The sequence below is a fragment of the Serinus canaria genome, chromosome 7, assembly GCF_022539315.1.
Source record: "Serinus canaria isolate serCan28SL12 chromosome 7, serCan2020, whole genome shotgun sequence".
NCBI classification, from domain to species: Eukaryota; Metazoa; Chordata; class Aves; order Passeriformes; family Fringillidae; genus Serinus; species Serinus canaria.
In genome coordinates, this window is record NC_066321.1 from 8,210,647 (window position 1) to 8,238,190 (window position 27,544).

The following is a 27,544-nucleotide window of genomic DNA, read 5'->3' on the forward strand; positions in this document are numbered from 1 at the left end:
GATAAATGTGTCTAACATGGAAAATAATAATCTGCTAAAAATTAAAAGACAGCTCTGAACAGTTTTCCAGTTTGTGGCTGCAAGCAATAAAGGCTTTTGTTTTCTAGTTCAGAACTTTTAGCTGAATGGTGTAGATGTTCATAAATTACATCAGTGTTGATTTTCTTCATGTTCAACTTAAGACATCAGAAAAGCATTTCTTCAAAAATTCTGATTTTTGAAAATAAAACTTGTCTTCTTTAATTCAGCTCTGTACCCAAAATCCTGTATTAAAAAATGACTATACACTTTTGTTTCATGACCTTTTCTAGATGGGGTCTTGGCACCTTTTGTATAAATTACAGGTTCTACTTGAAATGATACAACTGAAATCAATGACTACTTCTGTGTTACATTTTAATCAACACAAGTTAGTTTATGGTAAGTAGGCACAAATATTCTGAATTTGGCTATAAGGATCTCTGTATCTGGGAGATATAATACTGACACTGGCAGCCCATTAAAAATATTCACCTTTATCTCATATGGAGTTATTCATCTCTATAAAGGTTTTACTCACACAAAACATCTTTCCCTACAAACCTTCCTGCAAGATCATGGGCAGAAAATTTGGGACATTTTGACAACAAATCAATAACCATCTGAGAAAATCCTATTGTTAGTAATGATTGCCTGGTAACTCAAGCAATTAGGAATGAATGTATTGGACAAAAATGACACTTGTACTAGAGGGGATTCATACCCTATCTAAGAAATGCCAACATTCAGAGACGAACTATTTACATAAGTTAGTGGTTTAAATTACTGTCTAGACTTGTCACAATAATATTATCATTATTATCTTCTGAGTCTTCTTTTTTTTTTAATTTTTTGTGACTTTCCACAATAACAGCTTGAAGAAAAACAAATAGATGCTAAAAGAAGGAATCTCAAAAACACATTTTGAAATTTCCAGAGAAGCACATTTGTTTGCTAATTCTAAGTAACATGTTTTACAAGATACTGAGAGAAAGCAATTTTGGAGCTCATGATAATTTGCTACCTAAAAAAAAAAATCTGTACTTCCTGAATTCTGATACAGAATGCCCTGACATCTGTGTACACAGATGCAAGACCATCTTTTGTCTATAAAGCTTTCCTTGTGTGCCATGCTGATTGTAGCCAACAGAGCAGGTCAGTGTGATCTGACATAACTGCTCAGGACAGTTTATCAATGTGGGCCTTGTGCCACACTAATGCGATTTCACAAAGACTTGCCAAGTCAGCCAGAACCCAGCACAGACACTGAGGTGAGTTCTTTATATAAAGGCTTTTACCTGACCAGAATCCTTTTCCAGGATTACCTCTAGTAGGTCCTAATTCTTGGAAGAGCTGGGGGTGTGATGACGTGTGTGAAAGCAAAAATACTGATGATCCTGGCACTACTGGTTAAGATGGGAACATGAAGACCATGCCATGCCCAAAGGATATAACTTTGTCCTCCCTCAGTGTACTAGTGTCAGCTCCCTGCTGTCCAGATCTTTATACATTTTATCTGCACAATGACCATATTCCAGAAAGAAGCACTGCCCGGGTTAAATCTGCATCCAAATAGTAAACTAGTACATCCATATAAATCAGTACAGATTAGGAAGAGCAAACCCATGTCTACTTATAAATACATTCTGCAAATGCAATATAAGGTAGCCGGGAGAAAACACACACGAAACCTAAATTATACTGAGCTGAGTAAGGAACTTTCACCTGCTTAAAATTAAGCAGGTAAAACTGAGTTACTCTGGAGTCTGTACCAAAAGTCTTTCTTGCTGAGGATGGATCAGTTTAGTTTCAAATGCAGCTGATGGAAATAGCAATAATCCATTCAATTTATTAAAGCAGTGGCATCCAGTCTGTGACAGTCTGGACAGGCAGCATGGCTCACGGTCTGAAGCTCTGGTAAGACAAATACTCATCCTGGTGATCCAAATGACCTATGGAAGACAATAATTACAGATGGTGAAAAATTACTTTCGTTATTAATATAGAATTAGTTCCGCAGTTTATTCTGTGTTACAGCAAGGTATCAGGAGCTGACCCTCACTCAGTTTGTAGTCTCGGGTCTCTCAGAAGCGCTGGTTTCTGGTTTCGGGTGGCAAAGCACATCCCTGTGCTGTCTGTGCCCTCTGCTGTCAGGAAGCAGCCGGGAATCCTCTTTGGAGGAATGGGGAAGTAACTCTGCCTCTGTATTTGCACTGGTGATGCCCCACCTGGAGTGCTGTGCCCTCAGTTCCAGGACACAGAGGGGGTGCAGCGGGTGCAGAGTAAGGCAGTGAGGCTGGGCAAGGGCTGATGAGCAGCGCTGAGGGAGCTGGGCGTGTTTAGCCTGGAAAAAAAGCAGCTTCGGGGGGCCCTTCTGCCCTCCACAATCCCTGACAGGACGGGGCACCCGGGGCGGCGAGCTCTGCTCCCAGGGAACAGGACAAGAGCACATGGCTTCAAGCTGCGCCACGGGAGGCTTAGGCTGGATATTAGAAAGAATTTATTCACAAATTGTGATTAAACATTGGAGTGAACTGCCCGGGGAGGTGGTGGAGTCACCATCCCTCGAGATGTTAAAGGAAAGCCTGGACATGGTGCTCAGTGCCATGGGGTAGTCGACATGCTGATTTTGCTCGTAGGTTGGACTTGATGATCTCAGACTTCTTTTCCAACCCGATTATTTAGTTCTGTCTCTTTCTCCCGTTGAACACACTCCTCCATGGGTGGAGGCAGCACCACCGGGCAGACGGGTGTTGTCAGCCTGGGGGGGGGGGTCTGTGTGCGAGCCCTCTCCGCAGGGAAACCCGGGCCGTGTTCCGTGTCGGCGGCTGAGAGCGGGGCCGGGACCGGAGCAGGGACGGGGGCCGGGAATGGGGCGGGCATCGAGGCCGGAAGCAGGAGCGGTGATCGGTATCTCGATCGGGGCAGGGCTCCAATCCGCTGCCTCCGCCGGGCCCCCAGAGGGCGCTGCCCGGTGCCCGTGAGGCCCCGCGGGCGGCGGTTCCGGCGGGTCCGGTCGCGGCCTCCCCACGTGTGCCGAGAGCGCGGGGTTCCCACTGCTGCTGCCGCGATGTCGGTGCCGGCTGCTGCCAGCAACCTGCCCATGCGGCTGCTCCGCAGGAAGATCCACAAGCGCAACCTGAAGCTGCGGCAGCGCAACCTGAAGCTGCGGGCGGCCCAGGGGGCAGGTACGGGCGGGCGGCGCCGCGGAGCCTCTCCGGGCTCAGCGCCGGCGGAGCCGTGACTAACTTTGTGTTCTCTCCCCTCTCTCTCCTCCTGCTGTCTCTGTCTCCGCCGTGCAGTGCCCCCTCCGAGCGAGGCGGCTTCTCAGGGACCCCCAGAGGAGGAAGAGGTGGAGGAGGTGGAGGAAGCGGCGGTGCCACAGGAGGATGCCGCGGCCGAGGAGGGCGCGGAGCCTGCGGACGGAGCCGGACCCCGCAGTGGGGAGAAGAAGAAAAAGAAGAAGAAAAAAAGAAAGGCGGTGGCCAACGGAGGAGATGGTGCGTGGTCTTAGCAAAGACAGCGTGTCTCCCAAGGCTGAGTTAGCCTGGGAGACTGCACAAGCGCCTCCATAGGGTTCCCGCGGCATCGGGGAAAGTTTGAATGCCATGTGCCGGTCAGATGTGCGCTTTAAAGTACTTGAGGTCTAAAGATTTACCCGTTTCATTCCAGCTGCGATATTTGAGTCCTTAATTCATAGTAATAGCCAAGTTATTTGTTCCATAGGATTGTGCTTTGTAACATTGACTGGATATTTTGCTTATTTATTATTCAAGTACATGCCCTGTGTTTCAGGGCTCTGGTAGATGAGTGCTCTCTGTACTTAGCTGTGCAGCCAATACAGCTTTTTAGCAATATGTCCAGCCTTTGGTAACATTTATATATTATGAAACTGAAGTATACTGGAAAACTACCAAAAAAGCTCAAAAAGCACCACGCAAATATTGCTGGGTTTGCATATGTTTTTATATGCATAGATTTATGGATACATATCTAGACATACATGGGAAATAGAAGATTTCAAAATGTATTTGATTTTTGGGACATGCATCATGGTTATGGCAATGAAGAGGTGCTTTCATCTCTAAAGATTCAGGTACCTAAAATGCAACTTCTCACATATCGTGAGCACAAACGGTGTGGGAAATTTTGTGTCTGCATTTTAGATGGGAAAGAATTTTGTTACCAGTTTAGGGACAATTTATCTTGCTTCCACACCAGATGTCATATAATATATGTCAAGCTACATTGTTTCACTGTGCAAAGTGGGTTGTGGGGAAGGAACTTGGGGAATTTTGGCTCTGTGCCTCAGAAAATTCCATAGAAACCCTGACTCTCCTCCAGCCTCCTTCCACCCCAAAAAGCATGATCTTTGTACATGGTTTGCAGACTAAAGGAAATTCAGTCTGTGGAACAGCTTTTCATGATAACCATGACCTTTGTATTTCTAACTGACTTGTTTTCTGTAAAAATAACACTCCAGATATAGAAACCAAAAAAGCAAAAACTGAAGAAGATGACTCTGCAGAGGCAGAAGATGGAGATAAGCAGGACTCTGGAGAAAAAGAAGTGGAAGAGGAGGAGGATGAAGTGCCCAGTTTGCCACTAGGTGTAACAGGTATCTTATGTTCTCTTTTTCATGCACAGGCAAAATCCCAAGGTCTAACCCTTTCCTTCCAGAGCAAGTTGCAGTTTTCAAGTGAGCTTTGTGAGTCAGGTGTTTGGATATATGATGTGACACTGGCAGCTGTACAGCTCTCACCCTGCTGCGGTTCTTGGAAATTTGCATTATAGACACACCTCTTGGTCCTACTTTACTAGTGAAAGTGTTTTTTAAACCTTTATACACATATGCTTATCTATAAAGAAAGAAGTCCATGAAGAGCAAGCTGGAGGTGTAGAACTAGTAAATCTGACAGAAGAAGCAGTGCATTCATCTTAATTTTTATTAACTCTGTGTAGTTTTCTTATGAACTCATTAATACAGAGTATTTTGCCAGTGTCTTTAAATTTTGTGGTAGAATGCAATAAGAAGAAGTCCTTTGATTTTTTTCATATACATCAATTTGAACTGGTTAATCTCAGACGGCAGAGGAAATAGAAGAAATAAGTTTAAATATTTTTCATTTTGCCCCTCACTTTAGGTGCTTTTGAAGACAATTCCTTTGCTTCCCTGGCTGGTTCTGTCAGTGAGAATACATTGAAAGGCATAAACGACATGGGCTTTACGCACATGACTGAAATCCAACATAAAAGTATTAAACCTCTTCTGGAAGGCAGGTAAGAAGTAGGGCTTTTTAGTCACTCTAATGACCCCAGATGTTTTGTAAATTTTGCTGGCAAGCTCCATACGTGAATCATAAAATCAAATTATGGTATCAAGGTTGGAAAAGACCTCCATGATCATTGAGGCCAGCCTTTCAGTGACTAATTGCTGTGACTTGCCTCTGCCAGCAAGCTCCTAGTACCAACTCCTCTGGTCTTCTTTAAGCCATCTTAGTTTTTTACATTGTCAGCATGGATCAGAGTGAGATTGCTCTTCTCTTGGTATGGTCAATTAAATACTTATTTTTCTATTGCTGCTTACAGGGACATTTTAGCAGCTGCAAAAACAGGCAGTGGAAAAACACTTGCATTTCTCATTCCTGCAGTAGAGCTCATCTACAAGCTGAAATTCATGCCTAGGAATGGTAAGGCTCTTCATTTCACAGCTGAATTTTACTGCAAAGCAGCCATTTAGAGGATTGGATGAGTTGTAAGTGACTCTCTGGTTGATGTATTTTTTAGGAACAGGTGTCATTATTCTTTCTCCTACCCGAGAGCTGGCCATGCAAACCTACGGAGTTCTTAAGGAACTTATGAATCATCACGTTCATACCTATGGTCTGATAATGGGGGGCAGTAACAGATCAGCAGAAGCACAGAAGCTTGGAAACGGAATCAACATCATTGTAGCCACACCAGGAAGACTGCTGGATCATATGCAGGTAGATACAATATTGATGTTTAATTTGGTTGTTAAAACATAATAAAATTCCTTTCCCTGTCTGACTGTGAGTTTGTTACTCTTCTAGAACACTCCAGGTTTCATGTACAAGAACTTGCAGTGTTTGGTAATTGATGAGGCAGATCGAATCTTGGAGGTTGGATTTGAAGAAGAAATGAAACAGATCATAAAACTTTTACCAAGTAAGAAAAAAAAAAGTCTCTTTCCTGGAAATCACTTGACTAACATTATGTCTTCTTTCTGACTCAATTATTATAGGAGACGTTATTAATTTTTATAGTTCTGTAAATGAACTTCATAGTGGTTTTCTTACTCTATCCTTTTTTTCTGCTAGCCAGTATATATTACTTATTCAACATCATTTATCTGAAGAACAGGGTTTTCAAATGCCCTTCAGAGACACAATTCTGTTCATATAAAATCCTTTTAGTTTAATAGTTTCATTTTCTCATTCATCTTCCTCTGCCTGTTTATTTCCTGCAATTCATTATTTCCTAATAAGGTTTAAATTCAAGGAAAAAGGGCTTCTGACTTGCAGTTCAATCTTTTTTGATACATCCAAGACCAGTAACTTGAAGAAGTTTAAGTATTTACCTTAAATTTTTCTCTTCCTAATTTTTCCTGTAACTATTCCTTGTAATTGATGTATTAAACACAATTTGAATTGTTTTTTCAAACAAAAATATTGTAGTATTCTTGGAAAATAATTTCAAATTAGAAGATTGATCTCAGTGTTGTTTTGTGTCTGAACTGGATTGCAAATGATTATTAACATTTTTACAGAGAAAGAACACTGTGGTTTTGATAGTGGTTAGGAATTTGGGGGTGGGGACAGCTGAAATAAGCATGATGTACACCACATAATAAAACTACACCTCTTTCTTTGTCAGTAGCAGTATGTTTGAATTAGAATTTAATTGGAAGATTTGCCCAGGGAAGTTTACAGTTAGATTTTATGGAATCACTGTTAGAATTCTTTAAAAAGTGAAGCTGTCTTTCAAATATTTCCCAGAGCGCAGACAGACGATGCTTTTCTCTGCCACACAAACCAGAAAGGTGGAAGATCTGGCCAAGATCTCTCTGAAGAAAGAGCCACTGTATGTTGGGGTTGATGACAACAAGGAGACAGCAACTGTAGATGGTCTGGAACAGGTAAGGCAAACATTAGTGGGAGGGTTGAGATCTCTGAACACACTGAGCGCTGTGCTTGTTTTACCTGGGATGCTTCAGATGTAGAACTGTTTGGTGAAGTTTTTTTTCACAAAGTAGCCCTTCCCTGATGTAGTTGTGTTCCTAAAACACAAGTTTGCTCCCTACTACTTTCATTTAATAATGTTTAAAATTTTTGCAGGGTTATGTGGTCTGTCCATCGGAAAAAAGATTCCTTTTGCTCTTCACATTCCTCAAGAAGAACAGGAAGAAGAAACTGATGGTATTTTTTTCTTCATGTATGTCAGTGAAGTACCACTATGAATTACTCAACTACATTGATCTGCCTGTTTTGGCCATTCATGTAAGTATCTTATTCATAGATTTATTTTGAATTATTCTGATAACACCTGTAAGCTGTTACTGGCTCTACATTTGCCTGGTTTGTTTCAGTCTAGTTTCTAATAAACTGACAGCCTGCTCATAAAACTGATGATGGTCTTGATTAGTCTGTAGAGGAAGGAGATAAAGCGAAGATGATATATTAACACTTTAGTAATTAGACTTGCTATTTTTTGAACCAGTGCTGAACACTGATACTAATTTATGCTCTCTTTGCAGCAACAATTCTTTCTTCTTCCAAGAAGTTAGCTTTCACAAGCACTAAAATTCAGTACGTGGAGTGAATTTCTTGTCAGAGAAATCCAGAGTCTGATGCTTGAAGTGTTTGATGCTTTTTCTAACGCCTGGGTGATGTTTGGATTTACTATGCCAATTCTTACCATTTGGATGAGCATTGTAAATTTTTTTGTCAAAACTACAGAATGCACAGTTTAGAACAAAGAATTGACTGAAAGTCTATGAAATTAATCACAAATGTCCTTTTTTATTTTGTTTTAGGGGAAATGTCTTGCTATTCTTTGCTAGAACTGTGACAAGTGTCAGTTTTGTTTGGTTGTTCGCTTTTATAACCTGTAATCTGTCTAACATATTGCCAGACTTGCAAATGTCCTTTTTCTGGACTTGAAACATGCATGTTGTGCTTGTGAGAAGAATGTTTATGCAATTTTTAATGTTTTAGGAGATACATTGTAATCTCTGAGTGATGCCACTTCTTGTAACCGTGTATTTTCTTTATTTCTTCACTGCAAATGGTCCTGCTTGCTCTACAAAACCACAATTTGGAAAGATGTCTCAAATTTTTTTATTAGTTGATACTTCATCCTCAGTGTGTTGTTTCCTTTCAGGGCAAGCAGAAGCAGACCAAACGTACTACAACGTTTTTCCAGTTCTGTAATGCAGAGTCTGGGATACTGCTGTGCACTGATGTGGCTGCCAGAGGACTGGACATTCCTGAGGTGGACTGGATTGTCCAGTATGACCCTCCAGATGATCCAAAGGTAGGTTAAGGATGTAGACAACTGTCACAGCAAGAAATCAAATTCTGACTACAAACTTAGTTGCAGAGAAGAGCTGAAACTGCTGCTTGACAGAGGGCAGGATTCAGCTATGGTCATATCCAGCTGCTTGTTTCTTTGACTGCCCTTCACCAACTCCTAGGAAATGCTGCCTGTAGCCAAGACCCTGGTTGTCTTAAGAATTGCATTTTAAAATATTGTTTGTGCTGTGAAATTAAAATCTAATCAGCCAAACACTTCTCAAGAGGAGGGTAAGTTTATGCATCCCTGAGCTTTCCCAGTTGAAATTTGCTTTTTGTTTAAAGATAATATTCTTACTTGACTAAAAGTCTACTGTAAACAAAGGAAATTCAAAAATCTCTAAGATCAAGGTTTAATTTTCAGTTACTGTGGACTAAGATTTTTTCCTTCAGAAAAAAAAGAATGCTTTCATTGGGAGCTCTGTCTCAGCCTCATGTTGCTTTACACCTTCAGCATTTGTTTTCCCTTATCCATGTGTCAGTGCCTAGAAACAGTCTTACCAAATAGTGAATGATGCATTACATTATACTGAGGTTAACTTTGGTGTAATTTTTGTAGATGATTAAGACTGCCTGACCTTGTTGTCTGTTACTCTTTCCCAAAGGAATATATCCATCGTGTTGGTAGGACTGCCAGAGGAATAAACGGTAGAGGACATGCTCTGCTCATCTTGAGACCAGAAGAACTGGGCTTCCTTCGTTACCTGAAACAAGCCAGGGTAAACTGTCCAGTTTTTAAAGGCAAAACTTGTTGGCTTGGTTTGGTTTGGTGTGGTTTGGTTTTTCAGCTATCAGTTTCATTGTGTTTAATTCCAAAAGAAGAACAGTCTTCTTTTAAAGGTAATAATTTTAACAGAACTGCACAGATCTGCTTGCTTGCTCTCCTTTTGGACTTGTTTTGTGACTTTAATTAAAGTGATTTAACTTCTAAAGCAAAAGTGGTAAAAAATAGTGTCATACTGAGTGTCTCTATTACTCTGGCTTAAAGGAAGTGATAATACTGTCATATTGATGTAAAGGCACTTTCCAGATACAGCTGTGGTATTAAAAAAAATCTGTTATCTAGCAGATTGTTTTCTATTTGTCCTTGGTCTAAAACACATTCACTATATTTTCACAGTGAAAATAATGTTGATACTTCATTTCTTTTGTTTTTAAGGTACCACTAAGTGAATTTGAATTTTCTTGGTCAAAAATCTCAGACATCCAGTCTCAGGTATGACATGTTTTTACACTTCAACTACTTTGAATATCTTTGTTATAATTTGCATGGAGAATGTTACAGTCTGTAATGACTGCAAATCAAAACTATGTGTGCTTCTTCAGGAATGTTAGTATATAAGCCCATGTGTGTTTTTAATTATCTGGTGTTAATAAAGCCCAACATCAGCTAAAATTCTTTTGTGCTCCTGTGCTACAAAAATAGCCAAGGAACACAGAGTTGGGGGGAATAATTCTGAAGATGTGAGTTTCTGTTGTTGATTACTTCTGTGAATCATTCTTTTGATAAGAGTCCTGTAAAGTTTCTTTGCAGTAGCTTGAATTTAAAGTAGCAAGTACAGGGAGCAGTGAAGACAGTCCTTACAGAGAGAGGTTCCTTAATAAGCATAATCAGGAAGAAGTGGTGCCTAATATAGCTTATTTTTAGAATGCTGAGGTAATGTATTTTAAACATCAAATGAAACACTGGGATCTAGTCAGTATTGGGAACTTGGCCCACATCAAATGAAATGATAGTTTACCCTGGTGTATCTTCATTTTTGGTTTAGAATTCATACTGCTGATTTCACAATGCATTGGCACCGTGGTAGATCAGACTGTGCATGGAGTTGCATGGAATCACACAGCTGAGATGTCAGGCTGGCAGTTCTCATACACATGGTTTCATGGTGTGGCTGCAGGTGTATTGTCCTTGATTAACTTGTTTGGGACAACCCAGTGTAATATTTCTGTAAGTTTTCATATTGCTGAGGCTTTTTTTGTACTGTTAAGTCAGCTTCAGGATTTTTTGTCCCTCTACTTGTTTATAAAAGCATTTTTATACCTGAATGTGCACTTAGATGTCACAGGGCAGTTTTAGTGAAGTGAGGAGTGAATGTCATTGGTACTCATACAGTAAAAATGTCTGAATATAGACTTTTAACAGCTATAATTGTTTATGTCTCTTATGGTTTTTATTTCCCTCACCAGCTGGAAAAACTGATAGAGAAGAACTACTTCCTTCACAAGTCAGCCCAGGAGGCTTACAAAGCTTACATCAGAGCTTATGACTCCCATTCTCTGAAGCAGATCTATGATGTCAATAATTTGGATCTTCCCAAAGTCTGCCTTTCGTTTGGTTTTAAAGTTCCTCCGTTTGTTGACCTCAGTATCCTTTTACTGCAGTGTTTCAGAGCTGAATTTCTGCATTATAAATGTTCAGTGCAACTTGCTGAATTCCTCTGGTACCTCAAGTTCTGCTGTTTTGTTGTTGGGGTTGGAGTTTTTCTGCTAATAACCATAAAAATGCATCATGCTCCAACAGTACTTTATCAAAGAAAATGTAAATATTAGCTGCAGAAATGCCTACTAACATCTCTTGTAGCACATGTCCATTCTGTACAGGCCTAAGCTGCTGTTGGGGCAGATCCTGGAATGCATCCATGTTCCAAAGTATTGTTCTCCTCCATGCAAAATTATTTTCATTGAAATGTACTTGTTTAAGTTACATAGTCATGGAATAATGGCATAGAGGGACAAGAGCAGGAACTAGAAGACTATATCTAAATTCCTGTCAAAGCTGACAGTGGATGGAATTTGAAGCAGTAGTGCATTGGACAGTTGAATGGGAGGAGTATTTAGAACCACAGGCACAAAGTTCTGGCTTTCTCTCTAATTAGGCAGCTCAACTTTTTCTCTGTTTTTTCTCACATCAATAACCCTTAGTAAACCCAAAATGCAATATTTCAAATTACTCCTTTTTAAATTCCTTAACCAATGAAATTTCAGATGTGAACAGCAACCATGGCAGAAGACTACAGAAGAGAGGTGGAGGTGGGGGATTTGGCTACCAGAAATCAAAGAACGTCCACAAAGCAAAAATCTTCAAACACATCAGCAAGAAATCTGACAATCGGCAGTTTTCTCGTTAATTCTGGCCATTAAAATGCCTTGGAGTAGCCTACCTTGATCAAAGCCATCTGGCAGTTACTTCTAATTTAAACAGCTCCTTTCCCATTTTTAGGTCTCTCTAAGGATTTCTTTCTTTTCTGGGAACATCATCTTTCTCACTTCAGGAAGACTCTTAAGAACTGTGGCTAAAGGAGAATATGGCCAAGGAATTTTGCCATACTGGTTGTAAGGAAGAAGATTATTTTAATTACCTGAAGTCAATACTACAGAGATTTTTATTAAAGAAAGAGAGAATACCTTTAGGTTTTGTAGAAGAATGTGCTTTACATTACCCTTCTTTGTATGCATACCTCTGAAAATTGTTAGAGTGGACAACATAAGGACATTGTGAGATAAAAAAAGGTTTTGCTCACATGAATCATTGCAAGGGATTTTAATGCTGCAGAACTCTGCTTTGGCCATCAAATATGCTAAAGACTATAAGAAGATTCCTTTAGAACTGAACCATGGATGAATAATTAAGGCTGTATGAGCTTGTGAATAATTTCAGACATGGTATCTGTATAACAAGTACAGTGTCCAAAATAAAACAAATATCTTACATCAGTTCTGGTACATGATTAATACTGGTTTAATGTGATATAATGGTAACACTATACTGAAATACTTAGTTTTCCGTCATGTTAAAATCTGAATTTATTAATCTGGGGATGTCTGGTGTACTCTGCAAAGAATTAAGGAAAGCAGATTACATAACTTAAAGCACTCAAACCAGGTATTTTTTAAAGATGCTTCATAACCTTGATGCTTAGAGAAGTTCTGCAGTTATACCTTGTAAATTACAGAAGTGAATTGCTTTCAAGTCTTTATATCAGATCAGCAATGAGCAAAGTCAAAGATACTGGGACTGGGTGGGGTGGAGAGACTCAGTAAGTGAAAAAGTGAAGGCTTATAGATGTACTAGAAGGTCATTTTGAAGGAGGAATATAGAAAACTGAAATGGAAGAGGGTGGAATACACATTGCAGACAGGAAAAAATGTGGAGGCTTCAGTACAAGAAGAATACGTATGTTGGGTAAAAGAGTAATTGTATTACACATATTATTTCCATCTCTCTGCCATTGTAGCAGTAGGTAACTGCTCTTACGAGGCTGCAGTGGTGGTGAGAAGTGTTTAAAAAATGTTCATGTGTCAAGGAAGGACTAAAATGTCACAAAATCCAGAAATGTGGGCCATCAGTGATAACAGTAAAACAGCTTTTAATTACATTTAAAATGTAACCCTGGAGCAGTTACAGATACAAAAGCAAAAGTAGTTATTCCAGTATAAATTGGAGTGTTATTTCTTAGGTCTTCTGAGGTAGCATGTCAGATTTAAAACTGATACATGCATTGAAATATTCTTTTAAAAATCAGTGGACTTTCTTTTCATCCTTGGGGAAAGCAGATGGGGAGAATAATAGGACCATTCTGTTTCTGGTGCTTCCACAGTTCAGATTTGAGCATTGTTTGGTTTTCCCTCTTATGAAATGGCTGATCTTAGACCCTAATGGACTTTTGAGATTTTTAATGTCAAAATAATTCTGTTACTAGAATTTGAATGTCTTGTGCTTCTAAGCTTGCAATGAAATAGCAAAATCTTCTCTAAAGCATAAGCAGTGCTAAGTATGATGGCTGTCTCATTGAGTTCTAATCTTTGATTCTGGGTTTTCTTAAAAATTTATAAACAATAGATGTCAAACTAATTTTCACGTCTTTATTAATAGCACATCTTAGGAGTTCTCTCTGAGATCTACATCTCATATAGTTTAGGGCTTCTGTTTATACCTGCCAGCTGTGCAGTTACTGTATGGGAATAGTCTTTCATTAAAGCAAAAGAAATGCTGAGGGACTCATTAGATGAACTGCAAAATTAATTACTGGGAAAGAGATGTAAGCAAAGCTGCAGTAAACCAGTGTGAAGATCAGAGTGTGGTTGTGTGGGTGCAAGCAGTGGCTGCAGTACTGTGGAGTATTGGTTTGGAACAGGAAAAACTTGGGATATGGCATCAGTGATCACCAGTCTGACCGTGTGTTCTTGGCCAGAACTGGTTGGGCTTAAAAGTGCATCAAAATTGCTGCCACTTTTAAAGTCTGATACATGGAAAACTGACAAAGAGCCTGCGCTACTCCTCCCTGTGATGCTTGGGTTGTATTTCCTAATTTTCTAATACAAAGAAATCTTTGAAACAAACTTCTGTAGGAGATGGAAGGACAGGATGTTATAGCTCTAGAGTAATAGAAGCTTACACTGAAGGAAAACAAAGTTAACACTGTTACTTAAACAAAGAGATGTAATGGCTCCACCTTGCCTGTAGTAGCTACAAAGTCAGGTCTAATTTCCTGATTAAGCAGAACAGAAATTCATGAGCTGAGACTAACTGGGAATCAAAAGCTTCCTGTCTTGTGCAGATGCAATTACCTTTTGCTTTGTTTATGAAATCGTAAATGACAAACAGTTTCTGACTAAATATCTGTGTATTGGACAGCATCTATACCACCATGGTATTGCAAGAAGTGCAAAAGATTGTCAAACTGGAATTCTGAGGTTTCCTTTGCAGCTTCCCCTGTTATCAATCTTGTGAGCAGTTAATAGACCTCGGCCATCAGGCTCTCAAGGCTTGTCTCACAGCAGTGACCAATCGCTTGGGGACTAATACCATGTGCCTTGAGAAATTGCTTTCTTCCTCTGAGAACCTTGACAAAGAAATTGGGCTCTTTAAACCACTTAAGGGGGTGATCAAAACTGTCCTGCTTGAACTGGAAGATGTTTTTGACAGTTCCTGGAACAGGCTCATAAAGGAGCACTCTGCCACCGAGTTACTGCTCATAAGTGTGAAAAATCTTGTCATGGTCTGAGTTTCCTGTGCCATAAAGCTGCAGAATTACAGACAAGCACAACGCTGGTCAGAAGGTGTTGCTATCAAATTTTTCAGGGTGAATGTCACAGGTAGAAGGCACTTTTATTGACACTGTAGAGCAAGAGTAGTTGAGAATTGAGTAGGATATCTACTGAGGTCTGCTGTAAATAAGATGTTTATATTTTGGCAGTAATCAGCCTTTCTGATTGATGTATGACTTGATGACTCAATTTAAGTAAGCTACCAAAGCTCTGATGATTTGCTTTCAAGCCAGTGACTTGAAGCTCAGGGAAAGCAACTCACAGGAAGGGTGAAAAGGGCATTGTGATTTAAAAAAATAATATTCTAGTGGAGGTCCCACAGTGAAGGAAGACATGGTGCTGACAGGATACTGCACAGGTCTGTGATGTTTGGTTTTGGTTCTACCACTGCTCTGCTTAGGAGATCATTGTCCAGTCACTACAAGTGCCCAAAACTTAGAAGGGATTTTACAGAGCCCTGAAAACAGCCAGAAAAGAGACAGTTATTAGCCCTTGAAAGGTGGGTTGGTTGTTGGGTTTGGGTTTTTTAATTTTTTTCAAATTAATGCTGAAAGAAGCCTATAATCAAGGGGCTAAGCATAAAGTCTAAATAAAGTCTATCACTGCTCCTGACTTTTGCTCTATTGGCTTGATTACCTCAGGATTTTAGCTGACAGGAGAATTCATGCAATGCTTACTGAGGCTTTTGTTTGTCCAATGCTTTTAGATTTATAGAAGGTGTTGAGCCCTGACAGTAAGAATTCAGCCTCTTGAGCTGGAATGCTCTTAGCTGGTAAAAAAATCTGCTGGCTTGCATCAAAGTCATAAATACCATGATGTTGCTTCTGTCAAATCTCTTTATTGCACAGCCACGTGGGGAAGAGATTACTTTGGTTTTTCCTCTTAGCCACCACGATAAAATTTTGATATGGAGTTGTGAGGACAGGTGGAGGAAAGATGCCATTAGAAGAAGGGAAGACAAATGGAAAGTCAGGGTCTTGTCTAGAAACACATTCACTTTGCTATATGGGTGTCATCCAGCTTAAGAACTGCATTCACTTTTCAAAAAAAACCCAAAACCTTAGCATACTCCTCAATAGCAGTCCATCTTCCCAGACACTTTTGTAAGCTGTAACACTGAAAAACATAACCATCTACTATTTTTTCCCAGTTGATTAGAATTTAAAGGAAAAAAAAGAAAAAAAGGAAAATTGTAGGCTCTGCAAAATCTTGTATAACAGTTACAAAACTTCCAAACTCTCTATTCTGGCTGTCAGCTAAAGATATTGAGATATTGATATTGATAAAGATATTGAGATACCCAGGGCTTTCTGGGCTCCTCTATGAGTGGTTGCAATAAATCACCTATGAATGTTTTTATTATTAATCAAACCAATACTACCTGGCATCCATGTGACATCTAGATTCTCCATCACATTGTCAATCGTGAAAGTATGGAACCAGCTGTCAGCTTTGGAAGATTTGTTTTTCATCTTGAGCCAAAATTTTCTGTATATTTCTCAAATCTATTGCAGGATTTATATAACTGACTTTTCTTAAAAATGCTTTAGAAAGGCTGATTTTCTACTAAAGAGGATGGAATAAAAGTGCATCTGCTAGAACCTTTTTAGCACTTTTGAATCTAAAACAAAAAATGGAAAATATGTAAAGAGTCAAGTTCAGTGTAGTCCCTTTATAATGGTCTAAAAATAATCTGCCTGTAATGGATTTAAAAAAACTTCTGGAAAATGTAACATTAAATTTTATATAGTTGCTATAAAAATACTGCATCACTTCACAAAATGGGCTGGAATTTTGTTATCTCTGGATGAATCATCACCCACCAGAGCTGTTACTAAGCTGTGTGCTGTCCTTGGACGTGCTTGGAAATGGTGCTGTAACAACGCTGGCCTGGGCAGCAGCTCCCTGGGGAGGACAGACACCTCCTCAGCACAGCTGAGCACAGGGGAGCATGGACACTGATTACAAGGATGCAGGGAGGGTTAAGCCAGAAAGAACTTTCAGACTGACAGAAAGAAATAGTATGACAAGACTGAGTCCAAAAAGATTCAGTTAGAGAGTCCTGAAGGGATGTTTGGTGAAGTGATGAGGACTAGTAAATATGTTTTGCAATTCCTCCCCTCTGTCACAAGTCCTTTTCTCCTAAATTTTCAGGTCAACAGGGAAAAGTGAGAACAGATGCAAAGGAAGATGTGAAGTATTTAGACTTAGAAGAGATTGTTATTTTCCACCCTTTTGTGTTTTGCATCCCTCAGACTTCTGAAAAGCACCACAAAGCACCAAACATCCAGATGGAAAGATGACATTCCCTTGTATTCACTGTTGATTCTATTGTCCATCTCCAAGCCCTTGGTCACACATTTGATTGCTTATTTTAAGAGCAATGAAATGGTTGGAGGGAGCTCTGAGGGAACATGGCAGGAAAGGGCTGTGAAGAGATGAGGGTGTCCCATAGGGAGAAGGGGGTGTCCTGTCACTACCTGGGGCTGTGGGGACACAGACTATTGCTGTCTGCTTGATCCTGGGGAGGCCACATCTGAGCACTGTGTCCAAATCAGGGCTGGAGAGGGTCCAGCAGAGGCCACGAAGGTCATGGGGGTCAGGAGCATCTCTCTTATGAGGAGAGACTGCAAGAGCTGAGCCTGTTTAGTCTGGAGAAGTCAGGACAGAGAGGCGATCTCAGTGATGCACATTAAGATCTCAAAGGCAGGTGCCAAGAGGATGGCGCCAGACTCTTTTCAGTGGTGCCCAGCGACACCACTGAAAAACTAAAACACAAGAAGTTAAACCTCAACATGAGGATGAACTTCTTTACACTGAGGGTGGCAGCGCAATAAAAGCTGCCCAGGGAGGGCGCAGAATGTCCCTCTCCAGAGACATTCTAAACTTCACCTGGACGTGTTCCTGTGACACCTGCCCGAGGTGACCCTGCCTGGGCAGGGCGGTGGGACGGGGTGATCTCCAGCGGTCCCTCCAGCCCGGCAGCTGAGAGATCCAGGGAGGCGCGGCCGCCTAGCCCCTCAGGGGCCGCGGGCAGCGGCCGGGGAGGCACCGCCTCCCGCCCCACACGGCCCGGCCGCGCCGCCGCCTCCCGCCCCACACGGCCCGGCCGCGCCGCCGCCTCCCGCCCCACACGGCCCGGCCGCGCCGCCGCCTCCCGCCCCACACGGCCCGGCCGCGCCACCGCCCCCGAGGCGGCCGCTGGGGCGGGGCGGCAGCGGCGGTGCCGCCCGCCCGTTCTCGCTGCCCATGCCGGAGCCTCGCCGCGGTCCCACCGCGCCTCCCTCCCTTCTCCAGCCTGCCTCCCTTCTCCTGCCGCCCGGGATGGGCGTGCGGAGCAGCGGGCGCGGGCGGGAGCCGCGGGCAGCGCTGGGGCGGCGGCACATGTGGGGCGGCCGCTGAGCGGAGGCGCGTCCCGGTGCAGGGCTCCCGCTCGCCGGCAGCGGGGCTGGGGACGGTGCCGGCGGCCTGGGAGGGGGCAGTAGTGACGGGTCGAGCCCTGGTCCCGGGCATGGCGGAAACCGTGAGCCCCTGCTCCCCACGGGGCCAGTGCCAGCCCAGCATGGGCGCCAATACCTCGTCTGCCAACTTGGACGCCAACGCCTCCTCCTCGGTGGTGGGCGGCAGCGCGTGGAGGGGCCGGGAGCCCTTCTCCATCTTCACCGTCCTTGTCCTGACCCTGCTGGTGCTCCTGACCGTGGCCACCTTCCTCTGGAACCTGCTGGTGCTGGCGACCATCCTGCGGGTGAAGGCCTTCCACCGTGTGCCCCACAACCTGGTGGCCTCCACGGCGGTGTCGGACGTGCTGGTGGCGGCCCTGGTGATGCCGCTGAGCCTGGTGAAGGAGCTGTCGGCCGGGCGGCGGTGGCGGCTGGGCCGGGAGCTGTGCCTCGTGTGGGTGTGCTTCGACATGCTGTGCTGCACGGCCAGCATCTGGAACGTGACGGCCATCGCCCTGGACCGCTACTGGTCCGTCACCCGGCAGCTGCAGTACACTCTGCTCGCCCGCCGCCGCATCTCCAACGTGATGATCGCTCTCACCTGGCTGCTGTCCGCCGCCATCTCCCTCGCCCCGCTCCTGGGCTGGGGGGAGACCTACAGCCCCGAGCAGGAGCGCTGCCAGCTTAGCCAGGAGCCGTCCTACACCATCGTCTCCACGGGCGGGGCCTTCTACCTGCCCCTCTGCGTGGTGCTCTTCGTCTACTGGAAGATCTACAAGGCCTCCAAGTTCCACATGGGGGTCCGCAGGAGGAACGCCGTGGTGCCCCTGCCCGAGGCTGCCCAGGTAAGGCTGGGCAAGGGGAGGGAGCCCTTGCTGCTCCCCTGGGCACTGCGGTCCTGCTTCTCCTCAGCCCCGGCCCTCATCCCTGCCATGGTGGGTTCGGCACGGCGAGAAGGCTTCCAGGCGCCCTGGAGCTCCTGTGTGTTTGTCGCACACTGGATGGGAGCAGTAATTAGCCAGTCAAAAAGTGCAGCTCCTGGAGAAGAGCTTTATTCTCATTTTTTTCCTTGTGTTATAAGAGTAAGAGACCGTTGCACTCAGTGTCAGTCGGGAGAGACCTTTGAAAATCGTCTCTTTGTTCTAAATTTGCCATTCCTTGGGTTTTGTTTTTTATTTTTTCCTGTTTATGTTTTTTATAACATTAGTGGGGTAAAAAAGGACGTGAACAGATCCCTAGGTCCTGTACTCAGATAAATGTGCATTTACCTACCAGCACAGACTTTGTGTGTCTGAATAGATTTTGGTAAGCAAATTACACGCTACACACAATATAAACATATATATTGATGTGCTTGGGCAATTTTTCCTTGAATGGTGCTCACTGCATAGTGTTGAATCAGTGAGCAATTGTTTCTGGTTTAAAATTACCTGCTGGCTTCAAAACCATGTTCTCCTTATCCCAAAGATTGTCTGTAATCCTGCAGTGCCCTAGCCATTTGGGAGGTCTTGTTCACTTTGGGGATACACTTTGCTGACAGGAAAGCTGTGTCCCTTCAGAAGGGTTGGGGTTGGCTCCTTGTGCTCCATAAGTCAGGCTCTCTGCATGATGCTGCTGTCACCCATTCCATGCCTCCACCGAGCTCGGCTGTGCCCTCTGTTAACTTTCCCTGCTTTCTGTCGCATACTCTTGCTCTCGCTCCTGCAGTCTTTATGTTTTTGTGATTATGTGTAGCACTTCCTAAGCCCAGTCCCCTCCCAGTAGCCAAAGATCAGCTGTGTGGATGTTAGAGATACTCACAGAGAACTTTTCTGTTCCATTGGGGTTAATCCTGCAGAGCCTCATTCCCCTGCAAAATCCTGTCTTTGATCTGGAGGCAAGGAAGCTCATTATGATGGTCACAAGTAAGAGTCTGTAGGTTGTGTCCCCAGATAATTGCACAATTACACTGGCAATAATTGCATAATGCACTGGCAATTATGTGTGATTAGACTCACAGATTTGGATCACAATGTCTTGAAGCTACTTCTAATATATATTGATTTATGAAAAAGCAAAATATTTGTTAGAAAAGTAGAGAAAGTCTCCTCTAGTGGCATTTTTTTTCCTATGATTTTCAGCCCCTAGTTTGCACCATATTTCTTCCGAATTGTTTCAAGTACAATGAAAGTATTGCTTGGAGTTAATGCATAATCTCTTCAAGCACAAAAGCCAGCTGATTATTTGTAGTGTTTTTGCAAGCTCTATCTTTTACATACACACATACCCATACAGGACTAGTTGTCTGGAATCTAAAATTCCTGGAAGTGAAATGAGCTGAGGCATTGCTGCTCGAGCCAGTGGAGAGACACATCACATGACAGTTTCAGCAAGACTGAGTCTGGCTGCAAAATGTCATGGTTCTGTCTGCAGGAGGCCCTGCGTGGGCCCAGCATGGCTGCCAGGTGAGTGCTTTTTGTGATGCCAAGTCTGGGGGCTGGCTTAGCCTGCACTGACAAAAGGGCTCTGTCACAGTGAGCTAGACACCCATTTTGGAGGGGTTCTTGCAATGCCAGCAGATGCTCAAGCCAGTAGGTCTTCTTTCTCATTGGTATGATTGACATATTAACTGTGATTGACTTCTCCTGACAGGGATTCTTGAGTCTGCAATTGGTGTGTAGTGGCAACTTCCTCTGTTGTCCCAGCAGCTCCATTTGCTGATGTAAATTAAAAGACTTCTGTGATTCAGATGCAAACTTTACTCCTCTCCTGAAGGAAGAACTGATACTGCACACATGTACATTAAATGAACTCGAGGATCAAGCAAGCTGGCATTCGGGATGCATTTCTTGTTTTCTTTCTAAATTAAGATACTGAGATTTACTCACTGAGTGTAAAGTGAGTAAATCCTGATCCTTTTTAAGCTTGTGGTAGTAGGATCCATCACTTTCACAGGAAGAGTAGCAGTTCCTCAGTGAATTCTGGAGGGAAATCTTCACACACATCACTACTGTTCTTTGGCAAAACCCTGCTGTTTTTTTAACATGCAAACACAAAGGCAACATTGCCAAGCTTTGCTTCTCTGCACGCAGGGCTGATCAGGCTGTCAGCAGCAGCTCTGTCCTCTCTGATGGGGCAAATTCTGTTCTGCTTCTCATGGTTTGCCCATCAGCTCATTCTGATTTTCCCATTCTTTCTCCCTTGATGTCTCTTCTCCCTCTACTTTCTTCCATCTCTGTTCTCAGAGAATGCTCACCTGTCATGCTCACCCTGGCAACGTTTTCCTTCTGTCACTGTGACTCTGGATGTGAATTCCCCTCTGCATCTATGTCAGTCCTCACTCCAGGTTGCCCTGCACTAGTTGATCTGGGGGATATTAGCAGGGATTTTTTGGCAGACGATGCCAAAGGCTGGCAGTGCTTCCCAGTCTGGAGGTGAGCAATAACAGCAGGGATCCCTGCTGGGAGAGATGTCTGTGCTGCACTCAGGAATGAGCTGTCAGGTGGTGCTGGACTGGAACTGCACAGCAGGGCTGCACTTGGTGGCCTGAGGTACAACCAGCTGGTTAATTCTGGCACATCTAAGGACAGAAAAGGTCTGAGTTCATAGCACTCAGATGCCAGTAGGGGTATCTTGGAAAAACCAGTGCACCAAGTGGAGCAGTGAGGGTGATACTTTGACGTTTGTCAGCCAGCAGAGTCAGGCACCAAAGTGTTTTGCAGGTTGCTTATATATGTGTGTGTATATAATGGTTTGGGTTTTTTTCCACTGAGAAAGGGCATTCCTTTCAAAGTGGGAGTTGGCATACATACCTTATGTTCTTACAGAGCTGCAGAATAGAATAGGTACAAAATAACTATTCTAAGTCATTCTCTGGTTAAAATTTTACTTGTGTTTTTGAAAAATACTTTTCAAAACCTTTGAAAAAATTCAGGTGAGGGAGATGGGTGTGAAACACCTGAGATGCTTCTGGTTTTAATGAGAGTTGGTTTTTGCTTTTCTTTGAAATAAATTAATTGCCAAATTGGGATTCTTAATTAAGCTGGTGCTTTTATAATTTTTGGTTTGCCAATTATGAAACTCCCTGAAAAGTGAATTCTGCAGGCAGCACTGTCGTGGGTGACCCTCATTAAAAACCTAGTGACATATCATCACTGACAGAGAGCTATGCTCTGTCACACCTGCTTGACAGCAGGCAATAATTCTCTCTCTAAACAGTCAAATTGAAATAAATGAGACTGCTTGAAAACCAGCAGATACTGCTGGATTTTAAATCAATGAAATCACTTGTAGCATAGGGATAGCCCAGCAAAACCAAGGATGATGGGATCTGAATGTCTGCATTACTTACATGTAGCAATTGCAAAATCAGATTTAAATTTTCATGTGAAGAGTTAAAAATCAAGTTCTGTTGGTGATTGGTGGAGGTTTTTTCTGAATTTTTTTTCTGTTGTTGTTTTTTAATTTTTTTTTATTTCTCCCCTCTCAAAGTACTTTTGTAGTGTATAAAAGCATTAGGCATGATCCAAACCTTAGAGTTTTGTGAGAGTCATTCCCCCGTTTGGATAACATCAGGCCCCAGAGCTCCAGAGGTGCTGTGTTGTTCTGCACCTTGGCCCATTCAGTTTCTCCAACTCACTTAACCAGTCAGGATAACGTGGGAGGAAAAAAATCAGATTCTCCTTTTCTGAAGGGGTCACGGGCCTTTTATTTTTCATTTATGCCTCTGTACAAGTAGAAGAGATGGGTCAGGAAACAAAGTTCAGCTGTCCAGAAGAGGTGTAAAAAATGTCCAGAAAAGAGTGGGTCAGGAAGCAAAGTGAGTCAAGGGTGGGTAGTTATTTCCTAGGAGAAATACAGTTAGTCCTGCTTACAGCAGAAGAAATTCCTGTGAGAGAAAGCAGGTGCTCTTCTGCCTGTCAAATGAGCTGTTTGTCATGTTGGTGGAGCATCCAAGACAGTGTAGGCCTTTCTTTGTTTTGATCCTTTGTTGTGCATTTAGCTTCTTGTGCTCTTGTTCCAAGAGCAAGAAGTGTGCCAGGGCTGCACTGAGGCATAATGACCTTTGCTGAACCACACTGTGATAGGCAAAGCTCTAGATCTGTGGTACTAAGCCTGATTTGATTGATGTTTATCATTACTGTTGTTTTGTTATTGCAGACCCTGCAGGTGCAGCACAGACACAGAGCACCTGCCACAAAGGACCAGTAATAACAATCATTAAAGCTATAAGGAACATTTTAAATCAAGGGATTTTGTCAGAAGCTCCTTGGTGGCATGTTTTCTATGACATTCTAGGAATACAGGAATTGGGAACATACAGCTCTGGGAACATGTGTCCATTTAGGAGTAGTAATTTACTGGGGACAGACAAACAAGAGAATAGGCATTGAACTGTAATTGCTGATCAGTGTACAGAAGAATTCTGGAACTACAGCCAAACTCCTTTGTGACTGTAGAAGGATTTGCACTTGAGCTCATTTCCTTAATTTACTTTTTATTAGTCTCACAGAACAGCAGTTATCTCTGCAGTTCTCACAGCCCATTGCCCTGGGAATAGCTGATTTCATGAGTTCAGAACCAAATTCTGGCCTCAGAGGAGCAGTCCTTTCATGCCAGCTATTTCCCCAGTGCTCCTGACTCCCAGCTCCTGGAGCAGTGCCTGGGCAGATGGAAGGAAATCTGTGCCCAAGGCAGAGTGTGCTGCTAGGCACTGAGAGCAGTGTGCAGCGCTGCAGAGATGGCTCCAGCAAAACCCAAGGCATCTCCATGGACTGCTCTAATTTACAGTCTGTGACCACCTGTGCTGTCACAGCCTGGTTGCTAGTGCTCATCAGTATGCCCAAAAAGGGGGGCAAAAGTTCTATACTTGTCCTTTGTTCTGTGTGGTATGGGGATAAAGGTCAGCTGTTGTGACGTACGTTGGAAAGTGGTCATGAGAAGCCTCTGGGGCTGGCAGTGGGAACTGCAGATTTGATACAGTTAGAGCTGCATTTGGTTCTAACAAGTAATTTACAAAACATACCGTGATCTAGTTTCACTTGCTGTTTTGTTTTCAGAGACCTGACCTAACAACTAGGTAAGTTTATAAAAACTCCTCTTACTTCAGTAGGGGCTTGACCAGGCTGTAAATGCAGGCTTCATTGTGGAAAACACCTGAGGACTGAGATATCTTCTAGCAAAGGAAATGAAATAACCTGTTCTTAAGTGATAAAAGGGTCACTGCTAGGAAATTCTGCAGTCAGAAGTAGGGAGAGTGAGAAGGCTCTGATTTGATTTTGTGATTTGATGATGGCATACAGCAAGCTCTATCTTCTGAGCAAGAGTTGAAGGTTAAATACAGTACCAAACTGTGCCTGCTGCTCATGAGGAAGTCCTTTGTATGGCTGCTCCCAAGAGGCACTTACGTAACTGTTCCTCAGGGCTAAGACATCATCTTTCAGGTTGCTTGTCACAGATTTGTCCTCGTGTCATACATTCATCCCTTTTTGCAGAGTGTGATTAAGGATGTGCAGAGCAAGTCCTTCTGCAGACAAATGGTGTGATCCTTGCTACATGAGGGGTGTCCCATTTTAATTGTCGGAACAGATGTGATTTTCATTTTCCTCCATTATTTGCCTGTGCCCATAATCTGCTGCTCTTACGTTCTGCAGCCCAGGCTCGTGTCTGAGGGTGCAGACAGGGATATCCATCTTGAAGAGTGATTGTTCAGCCACTGCCAGTGCTCCACTGTCTGAATTGCTGTGCTCATACTCAGTACAGGCCCTCTTTCTATTAAAAAGGTAGCACATGAATGTGCAATATGTAACTAATTTAACAACGGCCCATATTTGGAGTGCCTGTGATTTACCACTCAGGCAAATTTTACAGCCTTAAGCTGTTGCTTTTATTGTGCTCTCTTCATAACTGTAGTGCCTAGAAGAACTTTAATATCACAGACACTTCCATCTTCAGATTAAAATCTCTAGGGAGTGTCTTCATCTGGTCAGTCTCAAAGCACACAGATAACATCTGCCCAGAAGCTGTTTGCCCTCAGTGAGAGGAGACAAGGAGCACTTTCGACAGCCTGGAGTAGCTGAAATTTCTTCCTCTCTACTGAAACCAGAGTTTGAACTGAAGGTCAGTTGAAATGGTGTTCTTCTGGCAATGGTGTACTTTTTGAGAAAGTACAGATTCACAGAGTGGTTGGAATTGGAAGGAACCTCTGGAGATGCTCTAGTCCAAGCCCTGCTGAAGCAGTTCACCTAGAGCAGGTCTGAAGGCCATGTAGCAGCATATGAGTCTGGGGCAGGGATAGGCAGCAGACATGGGCCTTTGTTAGCCTGCCTCAACCTCATTTCCCCCTAGCTTTGAAGGCATCCAGTACAATGAACTGAAAGAGTCCCTCAACACACACGGTACCAGGTACTCTTTATTTAGCTCTGTTTGTCAGTTACACTTGGCAGCTTTTCCATTGTAATGAGTTTGGCACTCTGGGGCATTTTCTTTTTTTTAGCATGGAAGGAATGAAGTTCAGGCCTTTTGTGGTAGGTGCACAGATGTTGTGCTGTCATTTGAAAGTAATACTTCACTCAAACAAACTGTCTTGGTAAGAAACTGTATTTTCTTTTGTTTGAGGTGAAGGAAGCTTCGCAGGAACCACAGATGGTGTTTACAGCTCGTCGTGCAGCTATCACTTTCCAGACAGATGGAGAAACATGGAGAGAACAGAAAGAGAAAAAGGCAGCTCTGATGGTTGGCATCTTAATTGGAGTTTTTGTACTGTGCTGGATCCCTTTCTTCATCACAGAATTAATAAGTCCCCTCTGTTCCTGCAACATCCCGCCCATCTGGAAAAGCATCTTTCTTTGGCTTGGCTACTCAAATTCTTTCTTTAATCCTCTCATTTATACAGCATTTAACAAAAATTACAACAATGCCTTCAAGAACCTTTTTGTAAAGCAAAGATAAAAGGGGACACGGAGGAGAAAACGATTATTGCATAATAGAGAGATTTCTTGAGGGAAACATGCCTGTGATATGAACAGTTTCCATGCACAAGAGCTACTTGAGGGGATTTAGCAGCAGTGGAAAAGAAGATGGAAGATGTCTGGATATAAACCTACTGAGAGTTTACAGTCCCCCCTTAGAAATACAGATGTGCTACACCAATGTTTGGCAAAGAAGGTGGAAGCAGGGAATGCCTCCCCTCTGCTCTTCAGTCATCACAGGCTGAGGTGTGTTGGTGCCTTGGCTGTCACACCCAACACGGCTGATCCCGCCCAGCCTGCCCCGGGGCCCTGCTGGAGCTCTCCTCATTAGCAAAGGCACCGGGGGAAGCTGCTAATTGAGCAATCCTGACATGTTTGTGATATGAACAGGATGCTGGCTTCGGGTTTGAGATTTATTTGGAAGGGAATAAACATGCTGCAATCAGTCCTTGAGTTGATGTGAAATTAAAGTGAATGACCAAGCAGCTCAGCAACACAGCCTGTCAGGACTGAGGGGCTGTGTTCTCTGCAAGCAGCAGGGCTTGATGGGCAGGCTTGGTCAAACAGGGGTCAGCTGTGTCCCCTGGACTTAAGTGAAACTTAAAAGTCAAGCCTAGAATTATTCAGAGCCCCTGAGAATGTGTTCTCACTGTTTGCAGAGGAGGATCTAGTGAGGATTTTTCACTTGTGTTGTCCTTTCTCACTCTGCCAGGCTCAGACTCTCCCTGTTTTGTGAAACCCAGGTGAGCTCAAGATAGACACCAACACCTCCAAGTAAATGGGGACTGTTTGTTTTCATGCTACCCTAAAACTGAGCAGGCATCTGTGTTACCAACTCCAGACAGGATGTTCAGTCACACCAGGTGTGCTGGCAGCAGTGTGTGGCTGCTTGTAGTGGTAGGTGAGTGCCTGCACCATCAGTGTGCTCAGCACCCAACCTGGGTGAAGTCCACAATTTGTCAGCTGGCATCAACTTCTTCCTACATAGGTGTTGATGCTGTTGGGTTTAAGAGACTCCCCAAAACCCAAAGAGCCTCAAACCCAGGCCTTAAATAGTTTTCCCAAGATCTGACAAACATCCCTAACCCAACAATATATACATAAATAATCTATTTCCTTGCATACTGCCAAGTCCATCTTGCTCCATATTTGTTTCTCTGGTGGGTTTTACTTCCTCCCCTGCTCTGAGTGGGAGAGCTGACAGCATCTCTGAGTATTTCTAGCGTGGCACTGAGTCCCAGGAAGCTTAAGGGAGCTTAGCTGCATCTCAAGAGCACAGTGTATGGTGCTGTACCTCACACCTGCAGTGCTGTGACAGTCCAGTGTGACCTGCTGTGCTCACAGCCACCTGTGTGTCGTGCATTCCTGCAGAGGATGCTTCTCTCAATTTCAGTGGGAATTCAGGAGTTTTAATTACCTAGAATTTCAAAGAGTTGTTAGACTGTGACTCAGACTTAAATAACTTTCCCTTGTGACTCTCAACTTGCCTGCA

At 43.2% G+C, this 27,544-nt stretch overlaps 2 protein-coding genes across 2 annotated transcripts; both read left to right on the forward strand.

The window, feature by feature from the left end:
* Positions 1-2,998: 2,998 nt before the first annotated feature.
* DDX18 (DEAD-box helicase 18) lies at positions 2,999-12,329 on the forward strand. The gene is made up of 14 exons (XM_009088246.4): positions 2,999-3,206; positions 3,321-3,518; positions 4,502-4,636; positions 5,163-5,298; positions 5,608-5,708; positions 5,806-6,005; positions 6,093-6,207; positions 7,038-7,177; positions 7,377-7,538; positions 8,422-8,574; positions 9,218-9,331; positions 9,772-9,828; positions 10,803-10,980; positions 11,601-12,329. Exons 1-14 carry the CDS (start codon positions 3,089-3,091, stop codon positions 11,741-11,743), a joined length of 1,950 nt encoding a protein of 649 aa, XP_009086494.3. The 5' UTR covers positions 2,999-3,088; the 3' UTR covers positions 11,744-12,329.
* Positions 12,330-18,090: 5,761 nt separating this feature from the next.
* On the forward strand, positions 18,091-26,505 carry LOC103814634 (5-hydroxytryptamine receptor 5B-like). The gene is made up of 2 exons (XM_009088247.4): positions 18,091-18,948; positions 25,700-26,505. Exons 1-2 carry the CDS (start codon positions 18,175-18,177, stop codon positions 26,030-26,032), a joined length of 1,107 nt encoding a protein of 368 aa, XP_009086495.1. The 5' UTR covers positions 18,091-18,174; the 3' UTR covers positions 26,033-26,505.
* The last annotated feature ends 1,039 nt before the right edge of the window (positions 26,506-27,544 follow it).

Bases quoted from the DNA above. Each gene is read 5' to 3' on its own strand.
- LOC103814634 (XM_009088247.4), top strand. From the start codon at position 18,175: ATGGCGGAAACCGTGAGCCCCTGCTCCCCACGGGGCCAGTGCCAGCCC. The intron at 18,949-25,699 runs GTAAGGCTGGGC...CTTTTGTTTGAG, and splicing joins CCCTGCCCGAGGCTGCCCAG to GTGAAGGAAGCTTCGCAGGA.
- DDX18 (XM_009088246.4), top strand. From the start codon at position 3,089: ATGTCGGTGCCGGCTGCTGCCAGCAACCTGCCCATGCGGCTGCTCCGC. The intron at 5,299-5,607 runs GTAAGAAGTAGG...TGCTGCTTACAG, and splicing joins AAACCTCTTCTGGAAGGCAG to GGACATTTTAGCAGCTGCAA. The intron at 5,709-5,805 runs GTAAGGCTCTTC...TGTATTTTTTAG, and splicing joins GAAATTCATGCCTAGGAATG to GAACAGGTGTCATTATTCTT.